The sequence below is a fragment of the Salvelinus fontinalis genome, chromosome 21 (assembly GCF_029448725.1).
Source record: "Salvelinus fontinalis isolate EN_2023a chromosome 21, ASM2944872v1, whole genome shotgun sequence".
Taxonomy (NCBI): Eukaryota; Metazoa; Chordata; class Actinopteri; order Salmoniformes; family Salmonidae; genus Salvelinus; species Salvelinus fontinalis.
Genome location: NC_074685.1, coordinates 14,343,553 through 14,367,906, shown reverse-complemented (window position 1 = coordinate 14,367,906; position 24,354 = coordinate 14,343,553). Strand labels below are relative to the sequence as shown.

Below are 24,354 nucleotides of genomic sequence, written 5' to 3'. Positions count from 1 at the left end.
TCTATGGTTTCACCCAGCAGTTTAGTCTCCACAACTTGTTCAATAGCCACATTATTAAATACTAGAGCTAAACAAGGTTTAGCGTTGAGCAAGTGATTTGTCCAAAAATGATGCTTTTATTTGATATTATATTTAGCACCAGTCTATTGATAGTTATCCATTCTAAAACTGACTGGAGCTCTATGTTAACTGTCTCCATTATTCATTTTACGGTTGCAGCCGATGTGTATATTGTTGAGTTGTCAGCGTACATAGACATACAGACTTTATTCAAAGTCAGTGAAAGGACGTTTGTAAAAACAAAACAATAATGGCTCTAGCCGGCTGCCCTGCGGTACACCACACTCAATTGAATTTGCATGAGAGAGGCTTCCATGAACGAAAACCCTCTGTGTTCTATTAGATAGGTAACTCTCAATCCACAATAAGGCAGAAGATGCAAATCCAAAACACCTACGTTTTTTCAGCAATAGGTTATGATCAATGACAAAACTACACTGAAGTCTAACAAAACAGCTCCCACAATCTTCTTACTATCAATTTATTTCTGTAACGGTCGCCTTGTGGTGAATGAGCGGACCAAGGCGCAGCGGGTGATGAATACATAATGAATATTTATTAACAGAACGACGAAACACGAAAACTCTTTTACAAACTACAAAACAAATAAACGACGTAGACTGACCTAAACATGAGAACTTACAAATACACGAAGAACGCACGAACAGGTACAGACTACAAACAAACGCTACAGTCCCGTGTGGTACGAACATACATACAGACACGGAAGACAATCACCCAACAAACAAACAGTGTGAAACAGCCTACCTATATATGATTCTCAATCAGAGGAAATGAAATACACCTGTCCATGATTGAGAACCATATAAGGCTAACAGACAATGAACCTAAACATAGAAACACATAACATAGAATGCCCACCCCAACTCACGCCCTGACCAATTAAACACATACAAAAACAAGAGAAAACAGGTCAGGAACGTGACAATTTGAGCCAATCATCAGTCATTTGTGTCAGTGCCGAACACGTTGAGTGCCTTTCCCTATAAGCATGCTAAATGTTTATTTGTTTTCTGTAAAATAACTTTGTATTTGATTAAACACATAATTTTTTCAAAAAGTTTGCTAAACACTTGTAACAGGATGATTTGTTGGCTGTTTGAACCATTAAAGGGTGGGCCAAAAGCTCTTTGACAGACAGCAGCATACACTCTAATACATATTATTTCTTAAGTCCTATCTACTGACATTAGGGTTAGCTTCTGTGGCTAACTGGATTGACGAGATGGTGGGATGAAATTGCTTCTAGTTTTTTGTTGTCCTACTCCACTGTAATGGTTAAGGCTAAGCTGTTCCTAGGTATGTGGTTAACACTAACCTCTACCCGCAATATGATGGTGTGTGTGTGTGTGTGTGTGTGATGGGGGATCAGATCAGCTAGAGAGGCTTCACCCCTTCAGCCCGCCTGCCTCCCTGCCCAGAGCAGCTTAACCCACAGTAGAAGTATTAGTGCTGTGGTCAGTACTCAGGCTCTAAACCAAACCAGGCTGGAATACTGCTCAGCACACACATACACCTCACCTCTCCTCTCTTCAGCTGCTTATCATTCTGTTCAGTCTCTTTCTCCCACCCCCCTCTCGCCTTACTCTCTGCCCCTCTCCCCCTCTTTCTGTCTTTCTGTCTCTCTCCTTCCTTTCCTTGCCCTCTCCCCTCTCTCTGAGGGTGTTGTGTTAGTGAGGATTGTGTGTTATTTTAGTCATCTCTTGTGAGGGTTCAGCCTATAGTCATGGAGGTTGGGGTGATTTCCCCATGTTTGTCTTTGGCCACATCACATTCTTCACCCAGCATGGCTGTCTGTGGCGCTGCACTGGTCACACACATACACACACACACGTACATACATACATACATACATACATACATACATACATACATACACACACACACGTACATACATACATACATACATACATACATACATACATACATACATACATACACACATACACACACACACACACACACACACACACACACACACACACACACACACACACACACACACACACACACACACATACATACATACATACATACATGGCCATGTGTAAGGGGAGTTCCTTCAGAATACAATGCAGCATTATGAGATCCGGGTAGAACCTGCTTCCCGGTAGGTACAGATCTAGGATCATTTGGGAAGGATTACCCTCCCCAAATCCTAACACCAACCATTAGGAGGAGAAACGCTGAACTGACCTTGAATCAGCGTCTAGGGTAGGGTAACCCTGTGAGATATGCAGGAAGGATCTGGGCTCTGTGCTCGTTTGATAATCCTACCAGTGTGGTCAAAGCTGCTCCACTGATCTGCTTTCCTCTAGTACACCTGCCAGATGTCCAGAACCTGGAGCAATGATATGTCTCAGTAATCCTGCCTGCCTACCAGGGTTTCCGTTAGCCGGTAGTAGCCGGCCTTTGTCCGGTAAAAAAATGAAACGGACGATAAATAAAATTGGCAAAAATCTCATTGTGAATCTCAACCAATTCATTGATGGAAATACCAGTCGATGGAAATACATTTGACTGGTCATGCTTATCGATCTATTGGTTAATTAGCATAATTTAGTGGAATTAAATTGGCGCGTGTACAGTATATTTGTTATGTATCTTTTTTATCACACTCGTACAGCATACAGATACAGAGCCTTTAAGTGGAAAATCTGTCAGACGCTGCTAGAGCTGCTGCTACAGCATCTTGTGGTGCTTTCAAGACATCTGGGAACTCTGAAAAATATGATGTGAAATCATGACGTCAGAGATCTTCAGGTTGGAAAGTCAGAGCTCTAGAAAGAGAGTTCCCGAGTTGGAATTCCGAGTTGGGTGACTGTTCAAATAAATGTTTGTAGTCAGAGCTCGTTTTTTCCCCCAGTTCCCAATTGTCTTGAACGCACTGAAGTCAGAAGTCGGAGATTTCTGAGTTCCCAGTTGTTTTGAAGGCGGCATCAAACGGCAATGGAAGGCAGGCTTCATCAGCATCACACACCACTTTGCAATAAGCTGGAGGCAGTACTATGCATTTTGAAAACATACACTTAATTGTTTGAAATCTGAACATTTTAATACATATTATGAGGCATGTCTTTCCTTGTTTCAAAGTAGCCTAGAGGATTTTCTCACTTTCTAAATGGATATTTTCATCTCTGTCACATGAAACTGCTGGCATGTATAGTGCCTTTTTGACAACTGTGTTTTCCTGCTAATTGTATTATGGAAATCACATTCCCGCATAGCCTACTGCCTTGTGCGCATTGCTACACTTATAATGTGAAGAAATTATAGTTGATCAACATTTTAAGCTAAACGTTCTGATCATTGCTTTTTAACATATTTTTTAAATGTATCCTAGGCCTACTGCTTGTTTGAATTTGGGATCTATTGTCCCACAACTGTTTGGAATATGACATGTCTTTCTCAAAGAGCTGACCAATAGACTAGGTAGCCTACACTTTTCTAATATAGTAGATTGACATAGGCTACTGATTTTGCTGTTCCTTACTCATCTTGTTGGCCGAGGAAAAGTAAATGTGGACAGTTATTTTAACATGTTCAAAGTGCACATCAGAATTGGGTAAGAAAGACCGCACATCGTTGCATCCTCGACATGCCTGTTCTGTTAAGTTAAATTACCATATTACCCATAGATTTCTGTCATTCTGAGCGCTGTGGGTGTACGCCCTAATCACATTTCTAAAATGTCCGGTAAATTTAAAATGTAGCTGGTCAAATGTCCAGCGTCACATTTTCCTACCGGAAACCCTGCTGCCTACTGGGCTCTAATAAAGGAGAAAGTGCTTAGTGGGCGTGCTGGTAGTCCATTGTTAAACCCCCCTACAATATGCTTATGTTGTGTTATTTTTAAAAATGTTAGATTTATATGAGTAGCTGCAGTACTGTATATTCTATCCACCATAGAAACCCAGAACTGTTGGTTCATCTTAGTTAATGTCTAAGGTTTCCACACACTAGTCATTATTTCTGATGACAATTACAAAATATTAGTAAATCCCTAAACTCTGCTATATCATGAGCTAAGTAGATCCGTCTGGGATAGTTAGTCAGAAGGACTATTTGATGCTTTAATGCTGATTTAGCCTTAGTCCAACCACCTGTTGCCCTCAGGAGAAACCAACGAGCCAACGGCTGGAAACAAAGCTGTATGCAAATGAACCCCAATACCAGACGGGCCAGTCAGTTCTTGGTTGGGAGGATGTTGGATGTTGTGTTTTCTCCCAGACTGATGAGTCAGTAGAACGGCCCTGCTGTATACAGCTGGCTGTTTCATTAAAGGAGGAGTCTGTGTATCACTGAGAGGAAGGAAGAGAGCGAGAACAGGGGGAGGGAGAGGAAAGATGGGTGGGAGAGGACAAAGAGGGGAGGATAGGGTATTTGCATGTGTTTTGCATTGTGCTTGATGTTCAAATTGGTAAATGTTGCAAGTAATGTGAGGTGGGAAATGTAATGTGTAGAGATGAGGGTAGGTTAGGTAGTCTCTCAGTCTCAATAGACTACTATCAGACTACTGTGCTAAAGTCACAGTCTCCTCTTACCTTCTCTGGGAGTGTGAACACACACACAGTGTCTGTGCTGACGCCTATTGTCCTAGTCGAAGGTGTAAATAAAGCCTGTCACCTCTAGAAAGGAAGAGGATGACAAGGCCAAGAGTTATATTTAGCTGTTTGAAGCTTTGCAGATGGGAATTAATACAATCGAGCAGACACATTATCTTATGATGAGGAGTTGCAATGGTCTTAACAAAGGCCTAAAAAGAGTAGCCGCCACCCTCCAAATGAGGGTAGATTTTGGCATTGGCGGTTAAGATGTCTATTTCCCCAGCCACATTGGTGGGTGGTCAGGGCTCCACAGTGCGAACATTTCACTCGCATTTGTGAGAAAAATAGTCAAGTATGATCACATTTATAGTAAAATAAATGCCCTAGTAGCAGCTTTCAAAGTATTTCTGATGTGTTGTTTCATAGCGGCTAACTTAATCACACAGTCAAAGACCTGTGAACCCTATATAGCCTATCCCACATCGCGCTGCGACACTGCCTGGCGTGAAGAGTTGTGTAAGATTAATTTTTAGAAGCCCTGCGCACAGGCATAAAAGTTGGTCTAATTTACTTGAAACAAAAGTCGACTGAAGTGAGACTTTGTTCTTGTGTTTCTTGGCTATTTACATTGTTCACAAGCTATGTTGTTTTTCTATGTTTGAGTTTCAACTGCTAGGGAAGAGAAGACAGCACAGCTACTAGTCACTCTCAATCTCACAGCACAAACATGACCCAAGTCACATTACCACGGTAATCTCCAGCCCTTAAAGAGGCAGATGAACATTTGTCTCATCTGTGATAATTTGGTTAAAAAACTCAGGTCACAAAAAATGTAATTAAACAAATCTAATTTTAGTTGTCACATACACGTGTTTGTCACGCTCGTCAAAGGTAGAGAGTGAGGACCAAGGCGCAGCATGTGGAAAATAAGCCATCTTCTTTTATTTTTCTACGAAGATGAACATGAAACGAAACACTTTAACAAACTAACAAAACTGACGAACGTGAAGCTACGAATGAACTAGTGCATACATGACACAGCGACAACACAGCGACAATCACCCACAAACAAACAGTGAGAAACAACCTCCCTATGTATGTCTCAATCAGAGGAGAACGAAAACACCTGTCTCTGATTGAGAGCCATACAAGGTCAATTAACCCTTTAACCCAGCATAGAAACACAACACATAGAAATGCCTACCCAGCTCACGCCCTGACCAATAAACACATACAAAACAAGAGAAAACAGGTCAGGAACGTGACAGTTTAGCTGATTTTTATCGCATCTGTAGCAAAATGCTTGTGTTTCTAGCTCCAACAGTGCAGTAATATCTAACAAGTAATATCTAACAATTTCACAACAATACACACAAGTCTAAAGTAAAGGAATGGAATTAACACTATATACATATTTGGAGAGAAATGTCAGTGGCATAGACTAAAACACAGTAGAATAGGATAAAATACAGTACATACAGTTGAAGTCGGAAGTTTACATACACTTATGTTGGAGTCATTAAAACGTGTTTATCAACCACTCCACAAATTTCTTGTAAACAAACTACAGTTTTGGCAATTCGGGTTAGAACACCTACTTTGTGCATGACACAAGTCATTTTTCCAAAAATTGTTTACAGACAGATTATTTAATTTATAATTCACTGTATCACAATTCCAGTGGGTCAGACATTTACATACACTAAGTTGACTGTTCCTTTAAACAGCTTGGGGGAAAAAATAAAATGATGTCATGGCTTTAGAAGCTTCTGATAGGCTAATTGACATAATTTGAGTCAATTGGAGGTGTACCTGCGGATGTATTTCAAGGCCTACATTTAAACTCAGTGCCTCTTTGCTTGACATCATGGGAAAATCAAAAGAAATCAACCAAGACCTCAGAAAAACAATTGTAGACCACCACAAGTCTGGTTCATCCTTGGGAGCAATTTCCAAATGCCTGAAGGTACCTCGTTCATCTGTACAAACAATAGTGCACAAGTATAAACACCATGGGACCACACAGCCGTCATACCGCTCAGGAAGGAGATGTGTTCTGTCTCCTAGAGATGAACGTACTTTGGTGCGAAAAGTGCAAATCAATCCCAGAACAACAGCAAAGGATGTTGTGAAGATGCTGGAGGAAACTGGTACAAAAGTATCTATATCCACAGTAAAATGAGTCCTATATCGATATAACCTGAAAGTCCGCTCAGCAAGGAAGAAGCCATGCTCCAAAACCGCCATTAAAAAAAGCCAGACTACGGTTTGCAACTGCACATGGGGACAAAGATCGTACTTTTTGGAGAAATGTGCTCTGCTCCGATGAAATAAAAATAGAACTGTTTGGCCATAATGACCGCCGTTATGTTTGGAGGAAAAAGGGGGAGGCTTGCAACCCGAAGAACACCATCCCAACCGTGAAGCACGGGGTGGCAGCATAATGTTGTGGGCGTGCTTTGCTGCAGGAGGGGCTTGTGCACTTCACAAAATAAATGGCATCATGAGGAAGGACAATTATGTGGATATATTGAAGCAACATGTCAAGACATCAGTCAGGAAGTTAAAGCTTGGTCGCAAATGGGTCTTCCAAATGGACATTGACCCCAAGCATACTTCCAAAGTTGTGACAAAATGGCTTAAGGACAACAAAGTCAAGGTATTGGAGTGGCCATCACAAAGCCCTGACCTCAATCCTATAGAACATTTGTGGGCAGAACTGAAAAGATGTGTGCGAGCAAGGAGGCCGACAAACCTGACTCAGTTACTCAAGCTCTGTCAGGAGGAATGGGCCAAAATTCACCCAACTTATTGTGGGAAGCTTGAGGAAGGCTACCCGAAACGTTTGACCCAAGTTAAACAATTTTAAAGGCAGTGCTACCAAATACTAATTGAGTGTATGTAATCTTCTGACCCACTGGGAATGTGATGAAAGAAATAAAAGCTGAAATAAATCATTCTCTCTACTATTATTCTGACATTTCATGTTCTTAAAATACAGTGGTGATCCTAACTGACCTAAGACAGGGATTTTTTACTAGGATTAAATGGCAGAAATTGTGAAAAACAGAGTTTAAATGTATTTGGCTAAGGTGTATGTAAACTTCTGACTTCAACTGTACATATGAGATGAGTTATGCAAAATATGTAAACATTAAAGTGACTAATGTTCCATTTTTAAAGTGGCCAGTGATTTCAAGTCTATGTATATAGGCACAGCTAGTGATGGCTTTTTAACAGTCTGATGGCCTTGAGATAGAAGCCTTTTTTCAGTCTCTCGGTCCCAGCATTCATGCACCTGTACTGACCTTGCCTCCTGGATGATAGCGGGGTGTAAAGGCAGTGGCTTGGATGGTTGTTGTCCTTTATGATCTTTTTGGACTTCTCGTAACATCGGGTCCTGTAGGTGTCCTGGGGGGCAGGTAGTTTGCCCCTGGTGATGCGTTGGGCAGACTGCACCACCCTCTGGAGAGCCCTGCGGTTGCGGGCGGTGTAGTTGCCGTACCAGGCAGTGATACAGCCCGACAGGATGCTCTCAATTGTGCATCTGTAAAAGTTTGTGAGGGTTTTAGGTGCTAAGCCAAATATAATGAACCCTGGTTATTACTTCTTACTTGTCATACATTTATTGTTTTAGAAACATTACAAAGCATACTCATCCATGTTTTTGTTTTGTTGTGTTGGTGTAATTGTAGCTCCAAAAAATATTTGGGCCGGTAGAAAATCTGAGTGTCTGGTAGATTTATTTGTATTTTTTATCTACCTGCCACAGTGGCTGGTGGACCAAAAAGTTCATTTTAGGCTCGGGTCTGAACTGATAATGGGTATCGTTAGGCAGGCTTTTGTTCAAGCCCAGCAGTAACTACAATTCAAGTAATCAACTAATCGTGGTTTTCAAATCGCCAATTTTGATCACTGTGTTAGAGCTGGGTTGGAACAAAAGCCTGCACACGCTGCAGTCTATCAGCAATAGAATTGCCCATCCCTGAACCCTAGCCCCTGTCAACATGCCAAGTGGAACAAGTGAATGAGGGATCTGATGAATGAAGGGATGAAGTGAATGAGTGTCGAGGACAAAGGAGAGCAGGTATAGGATGAATGGTGCATTGTGGGAAGGCAATATCGCGTGTTGGAGTGATGCAGCGTGGGTATTCTGTTACAGCCAGGGTCAGAAGGCATGCATTAATAAGTCATGTAGCTTCTGTAACCTACAGACCGATGGCTATGTAGCATAGGTAGGAGGAAGAACATTAACATTCTGGATGATAAAACTCTGTGTCTGTGCTAATGTTCCCCACTCCCAAAGTGATAGAAGGCAGTTTTAAGCATCTGTGATAAGGACCATGACACTGTGACACTGGTTTATCTGTTGTTATCTTTGTGGTCTGTCTGTAGTTATCTCAGCCTGTGGCCCTATGGCCCTGGAAACAGACCTGGCCGCTATTTCTGCCTCATTCACTTCGACACCAGCTGTCTGAAGCTGCAGATTACATAGTGGGCTGTAGAGGACGTGTGAAAAGATGGGCAAAAGAATGGAGGTATATTGTAGTGTAGTTCTATTACTGGAGGCAGTGTCAGTGTGTGTGTATAATTTAGTGGTGTGGGATTAGGTCATGGATAAATAGGGTGTCGTGTCTGAGATGAGACCCACACCACATGGTCCACACCACAGTGACACAGCAACGAGGAAGTGACGGCTGAGAGGGGGAGGGGCTTACTGGACCACGTGGCAGACTGGACAGAAAGCAACATAAAGGCTCTCTGACATCATGTCCACTATTCTATTCGCATCTCATTATTCCATTCTCATACTTCTATTCTAGATTTCCCGATAACTTCATCTATTCATGTCTTTAGCTCTTTCACTCCAAGAACACCTTATTTAACCAGAACCATGCCTAACCCACCTAGGCATACACAAGGACAACAGTCAACAACAAAATCAGGGAAACGGAGAACAATGGCAGAGTAGAAATTGTGTATTTTACATGGGGTCAATAGCCCTTGGAAAGAAAGTCTGCAGTGAAGTGACTAGCCAGTGTTTACAGTAGACCTATTTCTTTTAAGATGGGCATCCCCATTGTTATGGTGTTTCCATAGTTCCACAGCAGGATGTGTGGCCCAGATGTTAGTCAAAGTCTAAATGTTCTAGTTTTTGTAGAGGGCTAATATTCCCTCTCTATTGGAGAATGGATACCTCAGCACTAAGGTCATATCTAATTTTGTGGGACTGACTGAGTACTCTCCCTTTATCTTGCCTTTTCTCTCTCTAACACACACACTCTCTCTCTCTCTCTATCTACTCTCTCCCCCCTCTATCTAAGTCTTTCTCTCCCTCTGTCACTCACACTCAGCATACAGTTTGTTGGCTGATGTAAACTACTCAGGTCACGTGTGGCGTGCTGTTGATTACTGTGTGTGCTTGCCTGCGTGTGTGTGTGTGTGTGTGTGTGTGTGTGTGTGTGTGTGTGTGTGTGTGTGTGTGTGTGTGTGTGTGTGTGTGTGTGTGTGTGTGTGTGTGTGTGTGTGTGTGTGTGTGTGTGTGTGTGTGTGTGTGTGTGTGTGAGAGAGAGAGAGCGCCCATACAGACACATCTGTTTTACATTGAGATATTAACATATGAGTGAGTGTATGTAGTCTTCCAGTAAGCAAAATGATGTCGAAAATACGTCTTTCCAGTTTCAGTTCTGAATGAAAGTTGAAAATACATATTTTCTGGATGTTGAAAACATCTATTTTCAGGATTATGAAATTAAGTTTGTTTTCAGTTCTGAATGAATGTTAAGAAGACATCATTTACAGAAATTGAAAATATGTCTTTTTTGGTCATTGATTCCATGGCTAAATTTCAACTGCACATACAGTACCAGTCAAAAGTTTGGACACACCTACTCATTCAAGGGTTTTTCTTTATTTTTACCATTTTCTACATTGTAGAATAATAGTGAAGACATCAAAACTATGAAATAATATATGGAATCATGTAGTAGCTAAAAAAGTGTTAAACAAATCAAAATATATTTTATATTTGAGATTGTTTGAAGTAGCCACCCTTTGCCTTGATGACATCTTTGCACACTCCTGGCATTCTCTCAACCAGCTTCACCTGGAATGCTTTTCCAACAGTCTGGAAGGAGTTCCCACATATGCTGAGCATTTGTTGGCTGCTTTTCCTTCACTCTGCCATCCAACTCATCCCAAACCATCTCAATTAAGTTGAGGTCGAGTAATTGTGGAGGCCAGGGCATCTGATGCAGTACTCCCTCACTCTCCTTCTTGGTCAAAAAGCCCATACACAGCCTGGAGCTGTGTTATTTGTCATTGTCCTGGTGAAAAACAAATGGTAGTCCCACTAAGCGCAAACCAGATGGGATGGCGTATCGCTGCAGAATGCTGTGGTAGCCATGCTGGTTAAGTGTGCCTTGAATTCTAAATAAATCACACAGTGTCACCAGCAAAGCACCCCCACACCATCACAAGTCCTCCTCCATGCTTCACGGTGGGAACCACACATGCAGAGATCATCCGTTCACCTACTCTGCGTCTCACAAAGACGGTTGGAACCAAAATCAGACCAAAGGACAGATTTCCAATGGTCTAATGTCCAGTGCTCGTAGTTTCTTGGCCCAAGCAAGTCTCTTCTTATTGCTGTCCTTTAGTAGTGATTTCTTTGCAGCAATTGGACCATGAAGGCCTGATTCACACAGTCTCCTCTGAACAGTTTATGTTGAGATGTGTTTAGTACTTGAACTCTGTTTATTTGGGCTTCACTTTCTGAGGCTGGTAACTCTAATGAACGTATCCTCTTTAGCAGAGGTAACTCTGGGCCTTTCTTTCCTGTGGCTGTCCTCATGAGAGCCAGTTTCCTCATAGCGCTTAATGGTTTTTGCAACTGCACTTGACGAAACGTTCAAAGTTCTTGACATTTTCCGGATTGACCTTCATGTCTTAAATTGATGATGGACAACTTGTTTGAGCTGTTCTTGCCATAATATGGACTTGGTCTTTTACCGAATAGGGCTATCATCTGTATACCAACCCTACCTTGTCACAACACAACTGATTGTTTCAAACGCATTAAGAAGGAAAGAAATTCCACAAATTAACTTTTAACAAGGCACACCTGTTAATTGAAATGCATTTCAGGTGACTACCTCATCCAAATCAAATCCAATTTTATTCGTCACATTCTCCAAATACAACAGGTGTAGTAGACCTTACTGTGAAATGCTTACTTACAAGAACTTAAACAACAGTGCAGTTGAAGAAATAGAGTTAAGAAAATATTTACTAAATAAAATAAAATCAAAAGTAACACAGTAGAATTACAGTGGCAAGAAAAAGTATGTGAACCCTTTGGAAATACCTGGATTTCTACATAAATGGGTCATAACATTTGATCTGATCTTCATCTAGGTCACAATAATATACAGTTGAAGTTGAAAGTTTACATGCACTTAGGTTGGAGTCATTAAAATTCGTTTTTCAACCACTCCACAAATTTCTTGTTAACAAACTAAAGTTTTGGCATGTCGGTTAGGACATCTACTTTGTGCATCATTTTTCCAACAATTGTTTACAGACAGATTATTTCACTTATAATTCATTGTATCACAATTCCAGTGGGTCAGAGGTTTACATACACTCAATTAGTATTTGGTAGCATTGCCTTTAAAATTGTTTAACTTGGGTCAAATGTTTCGGGTAGCCTTCCTCAAGCTTCCCTTAATAAGTGAATTTTGGGCCATTCCTCCTGACAGAGCTAGTGTAACTGAGTTAGGTTTGTAGGCCTCCTTGCTCGCACACGTTTTTTCAGTTCTGCCCACAACTTTTCTATGGGATTGAGGTCAGGGCTTTGTGATGGCCACTCCAATACCTTGACTTTGTTGTCCTTAAGCCATTTTGCAACAACTTTGGAAGTATGCTTTAGGTCATTGTCCATTTGGAAGACCCATTTGCGACCAAGCTTTAACTTCCTGACTGATGTCTTTAAGATGTTGCTTCAATATATCCACATAATTGTCCTCCCTCATGATGCCATCTATTTTGTGAAGTGCACAAGCCCCTCCTGCAGCAAAGCACCCCCACAACATTATGCTGCCACCCCCGTGTTTCACGGTTGGTATGGTGTTCTTTTGCTTGCAAGCCTACCCCTTTTTCCTCCAAACATAACAGTGGTCATTATGGCCAACAGTTCTATTTTTGTTTCATCAGACCAGAGGACATTTCTCCAAAAAGTACGATATTTGTCACGTTCATGACCTGTTTTTCATTTTTCTTGTATTATTTTAGTTGGTCAGGGCGTGAGTTGGGGTGGGTTGTCTGTGTTATTTTCTATGTTGGGATGTTTGTGTTCGGCCGGGTATGATTCTCAATCAGAGACAGCTGTCAATCGTTGTCCCTGATTGAGAATCATACTTAGGCAGCCTGGGATTCAGGTGTGTTTTGTGGGTGTTTGTATCTCATGTCAGTGTTCGTACCACACGGGACTGTTTTTGGTTTTGTCACGTTTGTTGTTTTTGTATGTGTAAGTGTTCAGTCTATGTTCATTGAAAGATGACCACTTTCCACTCTGCGTGTTGGTCCGATCCATGCTCCTCCTCGTCTGAGGAGGAGAACGACTTCGACAGCCGTAACAATATTTGTCCCCATGTGCAGTTGCAAACCGTAGTTGTAACAGGCTTCCTACTTCTCCTCATCCGAAGAGGAGTAGCAAGGATTAGACCAAAATGCAGCGTTGTGATAAGACATGATTTTTTAATAAACAAAACAGAAAACACGGCGAACACTTGAATAATAAAGACATAACCCCCCCCCCCAAGGTGCGTACTCCGAACGCACCACCAAAAGTCTAGGGGAGGGTCTGGGTGGGCGTCTGACCACGGTGGTGGCTCAGGCTCTGGGCGAGGTCCCCACCCCACCATAGTCAATCCCAGCTTCCGTATTCCCCTCTGAATGACCACCCTCCTATTCCACCCACTTAATTTAAAGGGTACCGTCGATATATGGGGCAGCACCGGGATAAAGTGGCTCAGGACAGAGAGGTAGGTCAGGATAGAGAGGTAGGTCAGGATAGAGAGGTAGGTCAGGATAGAGAGGTAGGTCAGGATAGAGAGGTAGGTCAGGATAGAGAGGTAGGTCAGGATAGAGAGGTAGGTCAGGATAGAGAGGTAGCTCAGGATAGAGAGGTAGGTCAGGATAGAGAGGTAGCTCAGGATAGAGGGGCAACTCCGGACTGAAGGGCAGCTCCGGACAGAGAGACAGCTCTGGACTGAGGGGCAGTTCTGGATGGCTGGCTCTTGCGGATCCTGGCTGGACGACTCTGGCGGATCCTGGCTGGCTGACGGCTCTGGCTGGTCATGGCTGGCTGACGGCTCTGGCTGGTCATGGCTGGCTGACGGCTCTGGCTGGTCATGGCTGGCTGACGGCTCTGGCTGGTCATGGCTGGCTGACGGCTCTGGACGCTCATGGCTCGCTGACGGCTCTGGACGCTCATGGCTCGCTGACGGCTCTGGACGCTCATGGCTCGCTGACGGCTCTGGCAGATCCTGTCTGGTTGGCGGCTCTGGCAGATCCTGTCTGGTTGGCGGCTCTGGCAGATCCTGTCTGGTTGGCGGCTCTGGCAGATCCTGTCTGGTTGGCGGCTCTGGCAGATCCTGTCTGGTTGGCGGCTCTGGCAGATCCTGTCTGCTTGGCGGCTCTGGCAGATCCTGACAGACGAATGGTTCTAGCGGCTCCTGACTGACTAACGGCTCTGACGGCTCGGGACAGACGGGCGGCTCTAATAGCTCGGGACAGACGGATGGCTCAGACGGCACTGGGCAGACGGATGGCTCAGATGGCGCTGGGGAGACGGATGGCTCAGATGGCGCTGGGCAGACGGATGGTTCTGGCCGGATGAGGCGCACTGTATGCCTGATGCGTGGTACCGGCACTGGTGGTACCGGGCTAAGGGCACGCACCTCAGGGCGAGTGCGGGGAGAAGGAACAGTGCGTACAGGGCTCTGGAGACGCACAGGTGGCTTAGTGCGTGGTGCCGGAACTGGAGGCACTGGGCTGGAGACACGCACCATAGGGAGAGTGCGTGGAGGAGGAACAGGGCTCTGGAAATGCACTGGAAGCCTGGTGCGTGGTGTAGGCACTGGTGGTACTAGGCTGGGGCGGGAAGGTGGCGCCGGAAATACCGGACCGTGCAGGCGTACTGGCTCCCTTGAGCATTGAGCCTGCCCAACCTTACCTGGTTGAATACTCCCCGTCGCCCGACCAGTGCAGGGAGGTGGAATAACCAGCACCGGGCTATGTAGGCGAACCGGGGACACCATGCGTAAGGCTGGTGCCATGTAAGCCGGCCCGAGGAGGCGTACTGGTGGCCAGATATGTAGGGCCGGCTTCATGACATCCGGCTCAACGCTCAATCTAGCCCTACCAGTGCGGGGAGGTGGAATAACCCGCACCGGGCTATGCACACGTACAGGAGACACCGTGCGCTCTACTGCGTAACACGGTGTCTGCCCGTACTCCCGCTCTCCACGGTTAGCCTGAGAAGTGGGCGCAGGTCTCCTACCTGCCCTTGGCCCACTACCTCTTAGCCCCCCCCCACCCCCCCCAATACATTTTTGGGGTTTCTTCTCTGGCTTCCTTGCTAGCCGCGTACCTTCATATCTGCAGTTTTGGGCTGTGGCTGCCTCCTTCTCCTCCTCAAAGCGGCGATTCACTCCCACCTTAGCCCAGGGTCCTTTTCCCTCTATGATTTCCTCCCAACTCCAGAAATCCTGCAATCCTTTTTTTCGTGGACCACTGTTCGTGGTCCCGCTGCTTGATCTGGGTTTGGTGGGTGGTTCTGTAACGCGCTTCCTCCTTCTCCTCATCCGAAGAGGAGTAGCAAGGATTAGACCAAAATGCAGCGTTGTGATAAGACATGATTTTTTAATAAACAAAACAGAAAACACGGCGAACACTTGAATAATTACAAAAACAATAAACGACATAGACAGACCTGGACGACGAACTACATGAAGCACGAAGAACGCATGAACAGGAAAACTGACTACATAAAACGAACGAACAAACAAAACCGAAACCGAAACAGTCCCGTGTGGCGTAACATACATAGACACTGACACAGGAGACAACCACCCACAAACAAACAGTGTGAAAACACCTACCTTAATATGTCTCTCAATCAGAGGAAATGAAAGCCACCTGCCTCTAATTGAGAGCCATATCAGGTCACCCTATTACCAACATAGAAACACATAACATGGACTACCCACCCAAACTCACGCCCTGACCGTCAAACACATACAAAATAACAGAAAACCGGTCAGGAACGTGACAGTCGTCTGGCTTTTTTATCGCGGTTTTGGAGCAGTGGCTTCTTCCTTGCGGAGTGGCCTTTCAGGTTATGTCGATATAGGACTCGTTTAACTGTGGGTATAGATACTTTTGTACCTGTTTCCTCCAGCATCTTCACAAGGTCCTTTGCTGTTGTTCTGGGATTGATTTTCACTTTTCGCACCAAAGTACGTTCATCTCTAGGAGACAGAACACGTCTCCTTCCTGAGCGGTATGACGGCTGTGTGGTACCATGGTGTTTATACTTGCGTACTATTGTTTGTACAGATGAACGTGGTACCTTCAGGCGTTTGGAAATTGCTCCCGAGGATGAACCAGACTTGTGGAAGTCTACAATGTTTCTTCTGAGGTCTTGGCTGATGTCTTTCTATTTCCCCATGATGTCAAGCAAAGAGGCACTGAGTTTGAAGGTAGGCATTGAAATACAGCCACAAATACATCCTCCTGTCAAAAGCTTCTAAAGCCATGACATAATTTTCTGTAATTTTCCAAGCTGTTTAAAGGCACAGTCAACTTAGTGTATGTAAACTTCTGACCCACTGGAATTGTGATAGAGTGAATTATCAGTGAAATAATCTGTAAACAATTGTTGGAAAAATTACTTGTGTCATACACAAAGTAGATGTCCTAACCGACTTGCCAAAACTATAGTTTGTTAGCAATAAATGTGTGGAGTGGTTGAAAAACGAGTTTTAGTGACTGTGTGTATGTAAACTTCTGATTCCAACTGTACAAACACAGTCTGCTTAAACTAATAACACACAAACAATTTTACGTTTTCATGTCTGTATTGAACACACTGTGTAAACATTCAGAGTGCGGGGTGGAAAAAGTATGTGGACCTTTGGATTTTCTAACTGGTTGACCCTCTTTTGGCAGCAATAACCTCAACCAAACGTTTTCTGTAGTTGCGGATCAGACTTGCACAACAGTCAGGGGGAATTTTGGACCATTCCTCTTTACAAAACTGTTTCAGTTCAGCAAATTTCTTGGGATGTCCGGTGTGAACTTCTCTCTCGAGGTCATACCACAGCATCTCAATCGGGTTGAGGTCAGGACTCTGACTGGACCACTCCAGAAGGCGTGTTTTCTTCTGTTGAATCTATTCTGTTGTTTATTTACTTCTTTGTTTTGGGTCGTTGTCCTGTTGCATCACCCAACTTCTGTTGAGCTTCAATTGGCAGACAGATAGCCTAACATTTCCCTTCAAAATGTCTTGATAAACTTGGGAATTCATTTTTCCGTCGACGATAGCAAGCTGTCCAGGCCCTGAGGCAGCAAAGCAACCCCAAACAATGATGCTCCCTCCACCATACTTTACTGTTGGGATGAGGTTTTGATGTTGGTGTGCTGTGCCTTTTTCTCTCCACACATAGGGTTGTATCTTCCTTCCAAACAACTCAACTGTAGTTTCATCTGTCCACAGAATATTTTGCCAGTAGCGCTGTGGAACATCCAGCTGCACTTTTGCAAACTTCAGATGTCCAGCAATATGTTTTTGGACAGCAGTGGCTTCTTCCGTGGTGTCCTCCCATGAACACCATTCTTGTATAGTGTTTTACATATCGTAGACTCGTCAACAGAGATGTTAGCATGTTCCAGAGATTTCTGTAAGTCTTTAGCTGACACTCTAGAATTCGTCTTAACCTCATTGAGCATTCTGCACTGTGCTCTTGCAGTCATCTTTGCAGGACTGCCACTCCCAGGGAGAGTAGCAACAGTGCTGAACTTTCTCCATTTATAGACAATTTGTATTACCGTGGACTGATGAACATCAAGGCTTTTAGAGATACTTTTGTAACCCTTTCCAGCTTTATGCAAGTCAACAATTCTTATTCTTAGGTCTTCTGAGATCTCTTTTGTTTGAGGCATGGTTCACATCAGGCAATGCTTCTTGTGAATAGCAAACTCAAATTTTGTGAGTGTTTTTTATAGGGCAAGACAGCTCTAACCAACATCTCCAATCTCGTCTCATTGATTGGACTCCAGGTTAGCTGACTCCTGACTCCAATGAGCTTTTGGAGAAGTCATTAGCCTAGGGGTTCACATACTTTTCCCAACCTACACTGTGAATGTTTAAATTATGTATTCAATATAGACAAGAAACATACAATAACACACTGTTTGTCTATTGTTGTGACTTAGATGAAGATCAGCGAGTAGCAGCAGTGTAAAAGCAGGGGGGTGGGGGGGGGGGTTAATGTAAATAGTCCGGGTGGCCATTTGATTAATTGTTCAGCAGTCTTATGGCTTGGGGGTAGATGCTGTTAAGGAGCCTTTTGGACCTAGACTTGTCACTCCGGTACCGCTTGCCATGCGGTAGCAGAGAGAACAGTCTATGACTTGGGTGACTGGAGTCTTTGACAATTTTTTGGGCCTTCCTCTGACACCGCCTGGTATATAGGTCCTGGGTGTCAGGAAGCTTGGCCTCTGATGTAAGGGTACCCTATGTAGCGCCTTACCGCCAGATACCGAGCAGTTGCTATACCAGGTGGTGATGCAACCGGTCAGGATGCTCTCGATGGTGCAGCTGTATAACTTTTAGAGGATCTGAGGACCCATGCCAAATCTTTTCAGTCTCCTAAGGGGAAAAGGGTGTTGTCGTTCCCTCTTCACAACTGTCTTGGTGTGCTTGGACCATGTTAGTTCGTTGGTGATTTGGACCCAAAGGAATTTGAAACTCTCATCCTGCTCCACTACAGCCCCGTCGATGTTAATGGGGGCTGTTCGGCCCCGGCTTTTCCTGTAGTCCACGATCAGCTCCTTTGTCTTGCTCACATTGAGGGAGAGGTTGTTGTCCTGGCACCACACTGCCAGGTCTCTGACCTCCTCCCTATAGGCTGTCTCATCGTTGTCGGTGATCAGGCCTACCACTGTTGTCGTCAGCAAACTTAATGATGGTGTTGGAATCGTGCTTGGCCACGCAGTCGTGGTTGAACAAGGGAGTACAGGAGGGACTAAGCACGCACCCCGAGGGGAACTGGTGTTGAGGATCAGCGTGGCAGATGTGTTGTTGCCTACCCTTACCACCTGGGGACGGCCCGTCAGGAAGTCCAGGATCAAGTTGCAGAGGGTGGTGTTTAGTCCCAGGTTCCTTAGCTTAGTGATGAGCTTTGTGGGCACTATGGTGTTGAACGCTGAGCTGTAGTCAATGAGCAGCAGGACAGTTTAATTCAGTAGAGTACAGTTTAGTTCAGTAGAGTACATTAGAGTAAAATAGGGTACAATACAGTACATTATACTGTACTATACTCTAAGGTACTGTGCTATACTCAACTTTTCTTTACTGTATTGTGCTGTCCAAACTTGTGAAATGTCTATGTTTGGGCCAAATCAAGGCCAGTCTGGATCGGACCAAATCTGAACCAATTATAGACGTCTATGTTTGGACCAAATTTAGGCCGGTAGGACCGGACGACTCTGGACGTTGAAATCAAGACTGGACCAAATCTGAACCAAGCATATATGTTTGTTTGAGCCAAATCAAAGCTTGTTCAGACCGGACCAAATCTGAACCAAACATAGACGTCTATGATGGATTCAGATTTGTTCTGGACCGGACCAAAAATCTACATCCGTGGACGTTGAAATCAAGGCTGGTCCAGACAGGAGCAAAACAGTGGGCTGTGTGGGGGCTGTTCTTAGGAAATCAGCTACTCTAAGTACAATATGTTCCAGCTGCTCTCTTGAAAATAAAGGAGAGCCGCACACTCTAGGAGCTCAGATGCAAAAATGTAATATCCAACGTTTCGACAACCAAGCTGTCTTCATCAGGGTATAATCACAAACACTGCGGGATGACTCGTTTATATAGTGTCAAAAGACACACAGGTGTCTGTAATCATGGCCAAGAGTGGCCTAATATCATTGGTTAATTCTCAAATATTAAAATGCCATACAAAGAACAGCATACAAAAAACAAATGGATAGCATACGATCATAGATTCATTTTAGACTACACAAGCTTACAAACAATTACAATGGCAAAGTCACAATAATCACAAGAATGGCTTCAGATCAAAGTCTACGTTGAGACCGAAGGGAGCAAGGGTCTTTAAGTTAAAGATAAAAAACACAATAATCAGCTGTTTTACTAACTCCCAGGACGTATCCAGGGCTGGTTAGCTAGCTACAAAGACAGTGTAAAAGACCTTACTTAAGTCACTTCCAAGTAATGAACTAAGCCTGAGAAGTCAATAACACTTAAGCACTTGATTGTCGTTGCCTCGGTATGTTTGATTAAATGAGATTGTCTTAACCTTAGAGAACGTCCTACAGTTATCCAAAGTTACAACAAAGGAGGACACTGGGTTTAGTAGTACAGTAAACACATGTCCCTGACTGCTACACCACAGCACAACCTGCTGTTAAAGACTGACATGAGGCCAGGTGAATTGAGGTACTTTAAATCCTCAATTAATCACTATTTGTAAGGTCTGAATTTTTCAATGTATCAATGTGCGAGAGTTTGACTTTCATTTATTAATCCAATCCCTTTATTTTATCCTGCTGGACCGACACACTATATTTCCCTCTGGGATAATATATTAATAAAAATGTAATTGATTTATGTTGATTTGACCTTTGCGTGACCCCTATTGATCTGTGTCCCCTCGGTCAGATCTCCTTGGAGACGGAGCGCCTGGGGCCTCGTCGTGTGGAGGGGCTGAGGAGGGAGAATGAGGAGTGGATGAGGAAGGCTCACGCTGCCGTTCTCTCCATACAGGACCTTACCGTCAAGTTCTTTGAGACCACCGCCAGGGCTCAGAAAGGTACACACACACACACACACATATAAGGCCTTTTCACACTGGCGTTGTTCTTCGCCCCGGGATATCTTAGCTCCAGGCTAGACAGGCCTGGGTTAGCGTAGCCTGTGTTCACATAAGTATTTGTTAACCCTGGGCTAAACTTTAGCCCTGCCTAAGGATTCACACTTGTATACCCAAGCCCTGGGCTAACTGACAAACACAACATGCGACCAACATCTCTGACGCACAACCAATATTATAAGCAATTTATTAACACAATATTTCCTGTTGCTTCTAGCATTTGATTTCCAACAGTGATGCTTTGTATAAACTTTGCTGTCTGCCTGTCTGACATCGGAAACAATGTTTCACTTTTGAAATTCTATCTCGCTCCTGTACAGAGATTGCAGTGAATGAATGAGACATCAACTTTTCTGATCCAGGCGAAATCATGCAACAATATTATTATCATGTATATATGCAATTAAATGTCAATAGAAAAGCTATGAAAACAGAGGAAAATGGATTGTTTGCTGCCCTTCCAGCTGTAGAGTTTGTAGCTTTAGTTGGCTAAGTGAGAAGACCTTAGCCAGCCTGCATAGCAACCATTTTTGTTAGGCATAGGCATTGTTTTTTCTCTGATTTAAAGTATTTTGGTTTTTGTCCTCATGATTAAATAGTATGAATTTACTTATCAAAATAACCTTCAGAACGCATTACAGCCTCACAAGCATATGTATATTGAGTGTCGCTTTTGTGATTGGACAGTGATCATTCTAGGTGTTGTTCTTGACACAGTTTCACACATGCTTTTTTGGCACTATGTTTCTGGGACTAACCCCGAAAAGTCGGTACTAACCCTCCTCCGGAGCAGGACCAGCTAGTTCTGGGCTAAGGTTGGTGCTAGCCTACTTTAGAGTGTGAACTAGAGGTTGACCGAATAATTAGGTATTTTTGGACACCGATTTGGCTGATTTTTTTTATTTTTATTTTTTTACACCTTTATTTAATCTTTATTTAACTAGGCAAGTCAGTTAAGAACACATTCTTATTTTCAATGACGGCCTAGGAACGGTGGGTTAACTGCCTCGTTCACGGGCAGAATGACAGATTTTTACCTTGTCAGCTCGGGGGATTCAATCTTGCAACCTTACAGTTAACTAGTCCAACGCTCTAACCACCTGATTACATTGCACTCCACGAGGAGCCTGCCTGTTACGCGAATGCAGTAAGCCAAGGTAAGTTGCTAGCTAGCATTAAACTTATCTTATAAAAAACAATCACTCAATCAATCATAATCACTAGTTAACTACACATGGTTGATGATATTACTAGTTTATCTAGCGTGTCCTGCGTTGCATATAATCGATGCGGTGCGTATCGTTGCTCCAACGTGTGCCTAACCATAAACATCAATGCCTTTCTTAAAATCAATACACAGAAGTATATATTTTTTAAACCTTTTATATTTAGCTAAAAGAAATCCAGGTTAGCAGGCAATATTAACCAGGTGAAATTGTGTCACTTCTCTTGCATTCATTGCACGCAGAGTCAGTGTATATGCAACAGTTTGGGCCGCATAATTTGCCAGAATTTTACATAATTATGACATAAAATTGAAGGTTGTGCACTGTAACAGGAATATTTAGACTTATGGATGCCACCCGTTAGATAAAATACGGAACGGTTCTGTATTTCACTGAAAGAATAAACTTCTTGTTTTCGAGATGATAGTTTCCGGATTCGACCATATTAATGACCTAAGGCTCGTATTTCTGTGTGTTATTATGTTATAACTAAGTCTATGATTTGTTAGAGCAGTCTGACTGAACGGTGGTAGGCAGCAGCAGGCTCGTAAGCATTTATTCAAACAGCACTTTCGTGCGTTTTTCCAGCAGCTCTTCGTTGTGCTTCAAGCATTGCGCTGTTTATGACTTCAAGCCTATCAACTCCCGAGATTAGGCTGGTGTAACCGATGTGAAATGGCTAGCTAGTTAGCAGGGTATGCGCTAATAGCGTTTCAAACGTCACTCGCTCTGAGACTTGGAGTAGTTGTTCCCCTTGCTCTGCATGGGTAACGCCGCTTCGAGGGTGGCTGTTGTCAATGTGTTCCTGGTTCGAGCCCAGGTAGGAGCGAGGAGAGGGACGGAAGCTATACTGTTACACTGGCAATACTAAAGTGGCTATAAGAACATCCAATAGTCAAAGGTTAATGAAATACAAATGGTATAGAGAGAAATAGTCCTATAATAACTACAACCTAAAACTTCTTACTTGGGAATATTGAAGACTCATGTTAAAAGGAACCACCAGCTTTCAAATGTTCTCATGTTCTGAGCAACGAACTTAAACGTTAGCTTTTTTACATGGCACATATTGCACTTTTACTTTCTTCTCCAACACTTTGTTTTTGCATTATTTAAACCAAATTGAACATGTTTCATTATTTATTTGAGGCTAAATTGATTTTTTTAATGTATTATATTAAGTTAAAATAAGTGTTCATTCAGTATTGTTGTAATTGTCATTATTACGAGTACATTTTTTAAAAATCGTCCGATTAACTTCTTATGGCTGAAATCCTGGTAACGGGATGATATGACAACAGCCAGTGAAAGTGCAGGGCGTCAAATTCAAAACAACAGAAATTTCATAATTAAAATTCCTCAGACATAAATGTTTTAAAGGTAATCTTGTTGTTAATCCCACCACAGTGTCCGATTTCAAGTAGGCTTTTCAGCGAAAGCACTACAAACGATTATGTTAGGTCACACCAAACCACAATAAACACAGCCATTTTTCCAGTGAAAGATAGCAGTCACAAAAAGCAGAAAATATAGCTAAAATTAATCACTAACCTTTGATGATCTTCATCAGATGACACTCATAGGACTGCATGTTACACAATACATGCATGTTTTGTTTGATAAAGTTCATATTTATATTTAAAATTCTGAGTTTACATTAGCGCGTTACATTCACTAGTTCCAAAAACATCCAGTGATAGTGAATAGCCACATCGTTTCAACAGAAATACTCATCATAAATGTAGATGATAATACAAGTTATACACATGGAATTATAGATATGCCTCTCCTTAATGCAACCGCGGTGTCAGATTTCAAAAAAACTTTACGGAAAAAGCAAACCATGCAATAATCTGAGACGGAGCTCAGAACAAGAGTCAAATTTGCCGCCATGTTGGAGTCAACGGAAACCAGAAATACATGATAAATGTTTCCTTACCTTTGATGATCTTCATCAGAATGCACTCCCAGGAATCACAGGTCCACAATAAAGGCTTGATTTGTTTGATAATGTCCGTTATTTATGTCCAATTAGCTACTTTGGTTAGCGCGTTTGGTAAACAATTCCAAAGTCACAAAGCGCGTTCACTAAAACGTGACAATGTCCAAAAGTTCCGTAACAGTCAGTAGAAACATGTCAAACGATGTATTGAATAAATCTTTAGGATGTTGTTAACATACATCTTGAATAACGTTCCAACCGGAGAATTACATTGACTTCAAATGAGCGATGGAACAGAGCTGCCTCTTACGTGAACGCGCGTGGTGAATGCATGGTCACCTCATGGCAGTGGTTACTCATTCCAGTCTCAT

At 43.1% G+C, this 24,354-nt stretch overlaps 1 protein-coding gene across 2 annotated transcripts in view; it reads left to right on the top strand.

The window, feature by feature from the left end:
* The window catches only part of LOC129818241 (junction-mediating and -regulatory protein-like), a 71,070-nt gene that overhangs the window by 39,461 nt on the left and 7,255 nt on the right, over positions 1-24,354 (top strand). For both annotated transcript variants that reach the window (XM_055873988.1, XM_055873989.1), the window contains exon 3: positions 20,605-20,755. In XM_055873988.1, the coding sequence (XP_055729963.1) occupies positions 20,605-20,755 (151 nt within the window). The remainder of the gene's footprint in view (positions 1-20,604; positions 20,756-24,354) is intronic.